This window comes from Bidens hawaiensis, unplaced genomic scaffold (genome assembly GCF_021521415.1).
Source record: "Bidens hawaiensis isolate Kalapana, Puna unplaced genomic scaffold, B.hawaiensis_p1.1 tig00055093_1, whole genome shotgun sequence".
Taxonomy (NCBI): Eukaryota; Viridiplantae; Streptophyta; class Magnoliopsida; order Asterales; family Asteraceae; genus Bidens; species Bidens hawaiensis.
In genome coordinates, this window is record NW_027499949.1 from 71,733 (window position 1) to 83,533 (window position 11,801).

An 11,801-nucleotide genomic window follows, 5' to 3' on the forward strand; every position below is an offset into this window, starting at 1 on the left:
AACCTAAATCTTCGTACAATGTTAATTGCATTTATAGGGTTTGAAATGGAGTAAGACGAACATTTAAAATCGATAAGTAGGAACAATGGCAATTACCGGTGAAAATGACAACATATGTTTGGTGTATTGAAGTAAACGAGTCAAGCCAAACCTCAGTTTGACTTGGTTTGTCTTGACTTACGGGAGTAAAGCTTGTGCTCAGCTCAAGTGTCGCATTTTCAAGCTCGGACTCGGCTCGGGTTTGTATATTACCCATTATATTATTTATATACATTTTTTTTATTATTTTTATATTTTTTTTGAGTATATAACATAATATATATTATTATTTAGTTATCTTGTCATAACTTTATATACAACAAATATTATTATATACATTAATGTTTTACTCATTAAATAAAAATTATAAAAATAATAAGTTTGTTTAGGTTTGTGAGCTAGCTCGAGCTCAATAAGAGAAGCTTGTTCTCACTTATTATATAAAAAATTAAAAAGAAACACCCTATATGCATAGTAAACAATATGTACTCCATACTTTACATATTTTCGGCCAAGGAGTGAGCTAGTGAGCTACCAGTTTTGTGACCATATACACATGTATGAAAATTTGGACTAAAAGGACAGATTTTACACGATATACGCATACGCACATAAGTTGAAATAAAATAAAAACGACTCAAATAATGGTGTGCCCAAACATCATCTAGTTAGTTGGACATTGGTACAATATCACAACGCGTTAGTGTACCAGATACAAATAGTTTCATTTTGTGTATCGAGCAACTTAGTTGTTTTGTGGAATTATAAATAATGTATGTTGTTTACCAGCAGTTTACTTTACCATTAGAGTTTGACGATGCATCATTGGAGTTCCTTAGACAATAAAAAAATGTATAATAATCTTTTACAGATGTGTAAATCATAAAACATACACACATACATGTGTATACTATGAAATTACAGAAAATTAGAGTAATTTGCAACATTTTTATTGATATTATTATAGTTAGGTCCAACAGAATATTTGCAGTGCCTTAAACAAAGGATTATGTTAAACTTCTGTTATGAACTTATGATTAATACGTATGGCATATATGCACCAATTAGGCCGGCATTACACAGACACGGCATTTAGCCCAACATTCCAGAAGCCCATTATAGTGATTGCTTGATCCACTCCAACCTAATGCATCTTCTTCAATGGGTTTATATATAAGTAAATCATTTTTTTTCTTTATCCACAACAAATTACGGCTTAATTTTTAGTTCCATAAGTTTCAATTTGTTGCTTTCTAAACCGAAACCAAACCGTAGAACTTTTAAACCGAATTAAATCGAACAATTAGTAACGATTTGGTTTCACGGTTTAGGATTGTTGGGTTATATACAAGTTGTCAAAAATAATGATTGATATAGTTATAAGTAAAGTTTTAAATAATTTGCAGATTTTGATAAGTTTATGCACAACTTGTCTACATTCAAGTTCAAACACAAGGTTATCTGAGAGATACAAAACACAAAGTTGTTTATAAATAAACAAACACCACTACACAAGTGTGTATGATTGGGATATGGGGCTAAGCCCATTTTTTCTCAACTGTTAGTATATTATATACCACTAACAACTATGATTTAACTATGAATAGCAATATACACGTGTACAAACATATATAATATAAAATATTTACGTAAGTAAATCACAAGGTCCGGTCCGGTTTTATACGGTTGATTTTCAACATAAACCGTAAACCAAACCGTTCGTTATTGTTTGAAAATTTTAAAACCAACCGACCAAAAGTTGAGATTAAAAGCCAACCATTAAGCCAACTGATAACCGGTTTGGACGATTTCACGGTTTCAAACCGAACCGTGAACATCCCTGGCTTAGACTAATCTAACTTATGATTTTCGTGTTAGATGAATTAATTTATATTTTTAGTTTGATAAAAAATAATTTACATATAATTGAGTTTTGCTCTTATGGTGACACAACGACTGTCTAATGGCATTTGGTGGTATGGTTCGTCCAAGCCAAACTCTAAAGTCAGCGTAAGCCTGATTAAGACAATATAGTCTGGTCAAAATTGAACATTGGACTCTTCAAATTTAACAAGTACGAGAAAGTCATAGTTTTAAAAAAATAAGAAAATAAACCAAATGTGAAAACATGCATTCGGATTGGATAAGGAAATCCAAAATAATATCCAAAAGCTTCTGGAATCGTCTACGTTACCAAAGCACCATAACCATTAACTAACTCCATGGCTTCTGTTACACGTGTCTTCCTACCACATTTTCCCCAATTATTCTCCAATTCTACCAGCCTAAACCCTACAACCTCTACCACCACAAGAAGGCGATTCTCAGTTGTCTCCATGGCGGAATCCAACCGTCCCACCGTCCTCGTCACCGGCGCCGGCGGCCGAACCGGTATTAACTTCACTCTTCACTTTTTCACTATTATTTCACTAATTTTACCTCAATTCGCATGCTTACGTCATTTTCTTTTGTCTATAATATGAGAATTTTCAAATTGAAGTCCAAGTGTTCCTTCATTTGATGATTTAAGTCTCGTTAGTTAGTGTAACTTCAATCGCATGCATATTCGTGTATAATATGACAATTTTCAACTTGAATTGTTGGATTCCTGGTGTTTGGTGATTCAGGTTAGCTTCAATCGTATGCGTAAATCATTTCCTTCGTGTATAATAATAATAATATGAGAATTTTTAAACTGTAATTGAAGTGTTTGTTGATTTGATGATTTATGTCTTGTTAATGTATGCCTAAGTCCTTTTCTTCGTGTATAATATCAGAATTTTCGAATTGAAGTCGAGGTGTTTGTTGATCTGATGATTTAAGGCTCGTCAAGTTAGCTTCAACTCGTATGCGTTAATCCTTTTCTTCGTGTGTTATATGAGAAATTTCAAATTGAAGTCCAAGTGTTTGTTGATTTGATAGTTCGGTCTCGTTGATGTAACTTCAGTAGAATGCCTAAATATTTTTCTTCGTTCATAATATGAGAATTTCAAATTGAAGTTGAAGTGTTTGTTGATTCTCGTTAATTTAACTTCAATTGCATATCTAAATCCTTTTCTTCGTGCATAATAAAAATAAAATTCAAGTTGAATTGTTGGAATCCAAGTGTTTGTTGAATTGATGATTTAGGTCTCATTAATTTAGCTTTAATTGTATGCCTAGATCCTTTTCTTTGTGTGCATTCAGAATTTTCATATTGAAGTCGAAGTCTTTGTTGATTTGATGATTTAGGTCTTATTAATTTAACTTCAATTTCAAATTGAATTTGAAGTGTTTGTTGATTTGATGATTGAAGTCTTGTTCATTTAACTTCGAGAGTTCGATCATATGCTTGAATCCTTTTTTTGTGTATAACATGAGAAATTTCATATTGAAATTGAAGTGTTTGGGCGTTTGGCGATGTGATGATTCAGGTCAAATTGTTTATAAGAAGCTCAAGGAGAGGTCAGATGAATATATTGCACGAGGTTTGGTTAGAAGTGAGGAGAGTAAGCAGAAAATCGGCGGAGCCGACGATGTTTTGATCGGAGATATAACTGACGCAGGAAGTATTGTTCCGGCTATTGATGGCACAGATGCTATTGTTATTCTTACCAGTGCTGTGCCCAAAATGAAACCTGGTTTTGATCCAACTAAAGGTGGAAGACCTGAATTCTACTTTGAAGAGGGACAATATCCTGAACAAGTAACTGATTATTATTTCTTGAATTATTTGCACTTTCAATTGATTTGTTTCGTTTTGGTGATTGAATGATTGTATGTGTTAGGTTGATTGGGAAGGACAAAAGAATCAAATAGATGCTGGTAAGTAACGGTCTTAGTTAAAGTATGACTTTTGCTATGTGCTTTTTTAATATTGTTTTGGTGTACAGCTAAAGCTGCTGGAGTGAAGCACATTGTGCTGGTTGGGTCAATGGGTGGAACAAATATTAACCATCCTTTAAACAGCCTCGGAAACGGGAACATACTGGTTTGTTTAACCTTCTCTTTCACAAGCAAACGCTTACTGTTCAGGTTTGAAGTGAATGGCGTTTTGATTGGTATGTAATTGTATGTATGCATTGTTAATTGCAGGTTTGGAAGAGAAAGTCTGAACAATATCTAGCAGATTCTGGGATTCCATACACTATTATAAGGTTAGTCATGAAGATCCTTATCATTTGCCATGTGATTTGCAACTTTGCAATGATAATGATAAATTTAGGGGTGTAAACAAGCTGAGCTTGAGCTCACAGTAAGCTCGAGTTCAGCTCATTTAGCTTAACAAGGCACAAGCACGGCTTATTTCGAGCTCTATAAAGCTTGAGCTCGGCTGATGAGAAATTTTTCAAGCTCGAGCTTGCTTGGCTTGTTTAATATATGTTAAATATTTATTTACTTTTTATCTATATGCACATAATTATTTTTGTATGTATTTATGATTATAATTTTATACATGTATAATACATACTATTTAATATGCTTATTATGTAATATATATTTATCAATTAAAAGTTGTATTTTAATAAATAACAGGACTTTTGAGCCTAGCCGAGCTCAGGCTCGGGCTAGTTTAGTAAACGAGCTTTATTTTTAGGGTCGAGCTTGGCTCGTTTGGCTTAATAGAGGTCGAGCTCAGATCGTTTGGAGCTCTATATCCAAAGTTCGAGCTCGACTGATGAGAAATTTTTCAAGGAGGAGACAACTTACTAGCTAGTTTATTTTTTGTTAAATAATTACTTTTTATAATACACATATATAAATTTATATCTATAATTTTATACATGTCAATATAAGATATACTATTTAGTTAGTTTTGTTATAACTATATGTATGTAGATACGGTCCAAAACATATATATGTATGCATCATATAGTTATTATTTAATATGGATTTATTATATTTATATAAATAGTAGGCTTGTGAGCTTAGATGAGCTTGGTATATGAAGCTCAGGCTCATTTATTAAACGAGCTCATTTTTAAGCTCGATCTTATTCAAGGTTGGCTTGATTTGAGCTTTTAGCGAGCTGATCTCGAGTTGGCTTGATTTGAGCTTTTAGTGAGCTGATCTCGAGTTGGCTTGGCTCATTTACACCCTTGTTGATGTTGCAGGGCCGGGGGTTTACAAGACAAGGAAGGTGGTGTTCGGGAGCTACTTGTCGGGAAAGATGATGAGCTTCTTCAGACTGAATCCAAAACCATCGCCCGAGCAGATGTGGCTGAAGTCTGTATCCAGGTATTATATACATCTTTTCATGTCGGTGTTAAAAATATTAAACACGAGCAGCAGTTGGTTTGGGGCATTTGTGACATCTGGTGTGGTGAATTCGTTGCAGGCGTTGAAATATGAGGAGTCAAAGTTTAAGGCATTTGATCTTGCCTCCAAACCCGAGGGTAGTGGAACCCCGACAAAAGACTTCAAGAGCTTATTTGCCCAGATCACTACTCGGTTTTAACCTATCATTCACTGTACTACAATAAATTCCAATGGTGTCAATTGTTTGATGTATTGTTGGGATCTAGTGTGAATGCTGGATACGGATGAGATGTAATAATGTCGGATATATTCAGACACCTTTATATTAAATAAATTATGGATCATTGTCTAGTAAATTTAAACCCAATTCGGCTAAGGGTGGTCAGTGGTAGAGGTGCACAAATCGGGTTTTTTAAATACCCGGGTTCGGGTATAGAACCGGGTTTGGATATGACCGGGTACGGGTATGACCGGGTATTGGTAATACGGGTCGGGTTCGGGTAGGGTATTGTCTCTAAAAACCATACCCTATGCATCGGGTTCGGGTCAGGTATAGAACCGGGTATTTGAATACCCTATTATCGGGTATTGAAAAAACCCTATTTACGGGTTTTTTCGGGTTTTTTTTCGGTATTTTTTTTGTATAGATTGGATTTTTTAAAAGTTTACACTTTTTATGGGTATTATTCGGGTATTTTTAAGGTATTTTTCGGGTATTTGAAATACCCGGTTTAGGGTATTGGAAAACCCCGGTTCCGGGTTCGGGTATTACCGGGTACAAATCGGGTTTTCGGGTATTACCGGGTACAAATCGGGTCCGGTTCGTGTTCGGGTTTTAGTGCCAAAATGCATACCCTATCTGTACCCTACGGGTAGGGTCGGGTACGGGTTCGGGTATTAGAAAAACCGAGGTTCCGGGCATTTATTTCGGGTCGGTTCTGGGTTCGGGTTTTTGTGCACCTCTAGTCAGTGGTGTTTCATTACTAGTAAAATGTGAGTTTTTATTTTTCGCTACATACATAAAGAGAAGGTGGTAAATCTCTCACAAAGTTTAAGATGAAAACCTTTGACTAACTTTATCAAAGGTCATATAATGTCATTATTGATTGAAAGTTTAGCAAGCGCCCTCGACGACGATCTTCGGTCATCATTGCGTGACATAAAACTTATTTTAGCATTCGACAATGAGTTTCATTGTGAAAAGTCATCAACCTTGTCAAAATTCAAATTATTAATCCTTATAATGTATCTGAAAAACATATAATCCTTTTAAATTATCTAAAATACTTATGATAAATTTGTTTAGAGCATTCACATCTCATCTCCTGGCCTTAAACCCCATACTTAAATTTGAGAGAAAATGACAGATATATAGGGCTTGGATCAAATACAAATGAAATTAACGTGCTAAACATGAGAATCAAGTAGAGTAATTATATATACAAGTAGAGTAATTATGTAATTACTCTATGATAATTACTCTATAATGTAATTACACAATTACTCTACTTGTATATCTAATTACTCTACTTGATTCTCATGTTTAACACGTTAATTTCATTTGTACGTTAACCTTCCCCTAAAGCACCTTCCTATCCCATCCCTCGTAATTTTATGGGAAAAAAACCCATAGTGAGAACCTTAACCACCTTTATCAATAACAAAATTGTGGATAACAACATGACTTCATGAAAATCGATTACAACTCATGATCTCATTTATACAACAAATTAATTCTCACTACTCACTGAGCCGTACCATCAACATATCATCACACTACACACTGAAACTCAATGATCTCCAAGTGGAACTTTAATCAACATACCGATTTATGAATTTCAGTTTGCACATCTTTTTAACTTGATTATACATTATTCAGGATGAAATTTAATACACCACATATACATAACTAGTTCACGCAATGCACTGAAATTCACACCACATAAAACTTATACTTACCTACTCACCGGTATGTAAAGTGTAAATATCATTCCCCGTAGGATCTTCAATTCGTAGATATTCTTCTACAACATGTTGACTTTTGAAGTCAACTAGACAACCATACTCATTCCCATTTATGCAAGCTTGAGCATAAGAACCCATATCACAACATACTGGTTAATTGAACAAGTTCTACCCTTCACAAAATTCCCATAGCTAGGACTCGTTCTTTCATCACTTTAACACCTATGTCACATATCCCCAATTTTTACCTGTTGATCCATGTGATAGCTAACTCACAACGATTCATACTCAAAAGAGTCAAATGGTTCCAAATATACTCTTAGCATGTTATACTCATTTAGTTAAGTGAGTTTTATCAGAATGCTTCAACATAGCCTCATTAAACTCAACAAACACAATTTAACAACTTTAGTAAAGTAAATGACATTTAGAGGGTATTTCATCCAAACTCGCCATTCACTATAATCTGACTCAACTTATGTTTATAAGATGTTTATTCACTATAATTCCCCAAATCCACTTGATCAAAATTTTAGCGTGATCAAATCTTACACCTTATAACATAAAATTATAATGTCTTTAACCATCATTATGATGGGGTGGTCATGGGCAAGGTTTTCCTTTAGGTTTGCTTCTGAGGGGTTTTCATGTTTGAAACTCGGCTTATGTGTGCGCTCAGAAATATGGGCATCATCTCTATAACGAAGATTTGAACTTGGATTACTTGCATCAATCAAAATACACATAAATCATTAGATTACCCAACTTACCAACATGGTTTACGCATTATCAAATTTATGGATGTTCATGTTGAAATAAGTCAAAAATTTCCCTACTCTTATGAGCTAAACATCATTTAAACATTAGCAATATATATTTCAAAATAATTAAGAACAAGGGTAAAGACTAAAGAGCATATGACTAATGATTCTATATAAATAAAGAGAAGAAAGCAACAACTTTCATAATTCATCAAAAATTAAAACAGTAGTGTTCCAAAGAAAGTAAAAAAAAAAAAGAAAATAAACAATCCATTAAATCAAAAACTAACACAATAAAAACAAGAAACTAAAAAACTACAAGCATGCATGCAGTCTAAAACCCAAAGTAAAGCATAACCGCCATCATCATCATGCAAACCTTAAACCCAAACCCTAGTTGGCTTCCTGTGCTCTTCTGCGTACCTTCCGGTGCCGGAGCTGGCGCCGGAGAATCCCCAGTTACTGACGGTGCAGGTGCTTTCGGCGCCGGCGGTGGTTGTAACGGCGCCGCCGGAGTAGTCGCCGGAGTAGTTACTGGAGATTTTGCCGGAGGTGTCGCCGGAGTAGTCACTGGAGATTTCGCCGGAGGTGTCACCAGAGTATTTGCCGGAGATTTCGCCGGAGTAATTTCCGGAGATTTCGCCGGAGATGTCACTAGAGTTTTCGCCGGAGTTGGAGCCGGTGCCGGAGCGAAGGGTTGTGGGTATGGGAACGGAAGTGGTTGAATGGGTGTTGGGCTGTCGGCGGCGGTGGGGCTAGGGGCGGAGTGGCTGCCGGAGACTGGCACACGGATGTCAACTTTTTGGCCGACCTTACAGTGGTCCGGTGAGGTGCAGATGAAGAAGTAGTGGCCGGGATATTTGATCAGAAACTTGTCTTCGCCGGAGGTGAAGGTTTCGTGAGCGGTGGTGACGTTGCAGCTTACGTAGTCAGCGTATGACACTCTGACCACATTGTGGAAGATTTGGTTGTAGCTGAAAACTACACAAAGAAAAAAGAGAAGGTTAATTATTATATTAATTATTGTATTAAATTAATAAAAAAACATTTATGTTAAATAAAACAATAACAATACTTTTAATGCACAACTGTAAATCTGTTTTTGTATCAAAGTTATTAATAACTTCAATTAAAAATTTAAGAAAACAAAATTGTTAGTCTATGAATTGAGAAGATTTTGTTACTTAAATGCAATATAAAGTTATTAATAAGATTTTTCATATCGTTGTTTCCTTTTATCAAAACACATTAAGCAAAATGTAAAATATATCCTTATAAAAATATCAAGAAATCCAATATTACCTGTTTATTCTAAGTCTAATGTTACTTGAAACAAAATAAAACAATAAAAAATTAAAAACTTTGATCTAAGAAAACTCTACCATCTCTCCCAAATTAATTAGAAACTAATTTTGTAAGTTTCGAGTTTTTGTATCCAATATTTAGAAAAACAATGTCCCAATTTAAAAAATGAGAGATTATTTAGTTAAATGCAATAAAAATTTAATTGTAAAATGGTCAGATTTAAACATATGGATATTGTTATTTTTTTTTATCAATTTAGCAAAAATAAGTTACACAACAAAAAAAAAAGAGTTAAAGACATCTAAGCATTCACATAGGACTGACGATAAGGTTTTCTAACGTTTTTATTAACTTTTGAGTAAAATCGATGCTCTAAAATATGGTATAAATATATGAATTCCATAGTGATTATGTTCACACCGTATATTCAAGTCATATAATTTTTGCGACTAAAAGAAAAATAAAATATAATAAATACATAAGTATTTTGTTATTAAATAAAGGTAAAAATGAGGAATCAATGTGTATGCTATACATGTAAAATAGTTTGTATTTATCTTAAATTATATTCATAATTCATAAATCAGATTATTTTTACCAACAAATAAATCTTAGAATAACCGTCTGATGAAGGTAGAGTCGTTCAATAAACCATTATCAAAGTAGAAAAGCTATAACAAACTATAAAGGTTAGAAAACAAACTATATATAACAAACTATTCTAATAAAACTTTTTACTAATATTTATAATTTTACATACTTAAACTTTAAAAAAACCAACAATTCAATTCTATATAATTAAAAATAACAGCTAAACAAAATTTTATCAATGAGAACTTGAAAAAAAAAACTATGTAATGAGATATAGAAATAGCTTACGAATGGTGTCACCAACTCGAAAACTCTTTGAAGAAGCCCAAGTTTTATAATTCACGTAAGCAATGTTCGTCCAACCTACTTCATCACCAACCTTATAAACTACTCCGCCCATCGCCACCGTCGTAACCACCGCCACCAGCATCAACAACTTGACCATTGCTCCCATTATTTTCCTGTGTTTCACTCTGTGTTTAAGAAAAAAAATATATGTAACTTTGGTGAAAAGAAAAAAACAACCGGTTTATTTATGCTTGATTTCCAGCGAAATATGGTAAAATTTTTCGTATTTAATTGTTTGATACTGTGAAATATTTTCCATTTATTAGTTGCTTGGTTTCAATGCGTTTTACTTAATTTTCCGATTTTTTACTAAAGCTGATGGGTTGTTAATGCAACGTTCCAAATCTTTTATTTTATGGTAGATATAATTAGTATTTTTGACTCCATATAGACATATAATTAATTGCATGTTCCAATCTAGGAAAGTATAAGGCCGACTTGTAATTTTGAATCATTTAGAATCATTTATTTTATAAGTTTAGAACCTTAAATAGATAGACATAAAATAAAAGGGCATTAAACATAGCTTTATCATTATTGGTTATTGGTGCATGCTAAAGACAAGAAATGAAGATCAATTCTCAAATAAAAAAGTTAAAGCGATAAAAATATTGAACGGTATCAAACACTCTGTTTTCTTTGGATAAAAAATAGATTAAAATACAATTTAGGAAGATCGGTTTAAATTGTCGTTTTTGTAATTTTGTAACAATGTTGTAATTTGTTATGTTGTCTGCTCTTGCTCCGAATCTGTGTTTCTAAAAACATTTGCATTTCGATAAAAAAATCTTGTAAAAATATATTTTCTTAACTAAACTTAATCAAAAATAAATTTTATATTAATTTAGAAGGACCTCTAATATAGAAAGTAAATGATTATGGGAATCGTTTATACTTTTGTGTTTATTCCTTTACAGATAATTCATAAACTGTTTATTTAGTTGCAATATGTGCAAGTGTATCATGTGTTTTCTAAAATTTTGTATTTAAAGTTTGTAATGTGTTGAACATGACTGTTTATATATAATTGTTCCGTCAATAAAATAATTTTATTTACTTTAATATGGTATTTACCAAGTAAATTTCACAAACGGTATAAGAATACATGATTGCCATTTGAAATCATGTGCTTTGAGAGAGGAAAAAACAAGCACCTTATAAATAACGTGCTAAAGGTTGCAACATTTATCTTGTTGAATAAACACAAGCCTCATGAGTTCACTAAAGATAAGTCTATTTATATGATGAATGCTAGTATGAGTTGTTTAAGTTTCTTTTCATTAAGTGTCGAGCAAAGTTTTGTTCATATCTCTTGTTCATCAATAATTTTTGTGATCTGGGCCAACATATTTGCACACAATCATTTTTTGGGTTGATTATTTGAATAATAAACTTGAGGAGATTTATTATATACAAAATCATAAAAGTGGTTTTTTTTTCTAATAGATCTCAGTAATGTTGTAGGGGACCATATAAAATCTAGTTTGGTCACCTAGTCTCGTCCCCTTAAAATTTACTTCTAAAATCCATCTAGACTCAAAACACACAACACTT

At 33.2% G+C, this 11,801-nt stretch overlaps 2 protein-coding genes across 2 annotated transcripts; one reads left to right on the forward strand and one right to left on the reverse strand.

The window, feature by feature from the left end:
- The first annotated feature begins 2,160 nt into the window (after nt 1-2,160).
- Nucleotides 2,161-5,549, forward strand: LOC143600941 (uncharacterized protein At5g02240-like). Its single transcript, XM_077078477.1, has 7 exons — nt 2,161-2,430; nt 3,453-3,724; nt 3,807-3,843; nt 3,912-4,009; nt 4,114-4,175; nt 5,133-5,256; nt 5,357-5,549. Exons 1-7 carry the CDS (start codon nt 2,262-2,264, stop codon nt 5,474-5,476), a joined length of 882 nt encoding a protein of 293 aa, XP_076934592.1. The 5' UTR covers nt 2,161-2,261; the 3' UTR covers nt 5,477-5,549.
- A 2,788-nt stretch (nt 5,550-8,337) lies between these two features.
- LOC143600944 (uncharacterized) lies at nt 8,338-10,441 on the reverse strand. The gene is made up of 2 exons (XM_077078478.1): nt 10,188-10,441; nt 8,338-8,984 (listed from the first exon to the last, which is right to left on the reverse strand). Exons 1-2 carry the CDS (start codon nt 10,351-10,353, stop codon nt 8,338-8,340), a joined length of 813 nt encoding a protein of 270 aa, XP_076934593.1. The 5' UTR covers nt 10,354-10,441.
- Nucleotides 10,442-11,801: the final 1,360 nt, after the last annotated feature.

Bases quoted from the DNA above. Each gene is read 5' to 3' on its own strand.
- LOC143600944 (XM_077078478.1), bottom strand. From the start codon at position 10,353: ATGGGAGCAATGGTCAAGTTGTTGATGCTGGTGGCGGTGGTTACGACG. The intron at 8,985-10,187 runs GTAAGCTATTTC...TTCTTTGTGTAG, and splicing joins TCGAGTTGGTGACACCATTC to TTTTCAGCTACAACCAAATC.
- LOC143600941 (XM_077078477.1), top strand. From the start codon at position 2,262: ATGGCTTCTGTTACACGTGTCTTCCTACCACATTTTCCCCAATTATTC. The intron at 4,010-4,113 runs GTTTGTTTAACC...TGTTAATTGCAG, and splicing joins TCGGAAACGGGAACATACTG to GTTTGGAAGAGAAAGTCTGA. The intron at 5,257-5,356 runs GTATTATATACA...AATTCGTTGCAG, and splicing joins TGGCTGAAGTCTGTATCCAG to GCGTTGAAATATGAGGAGTC.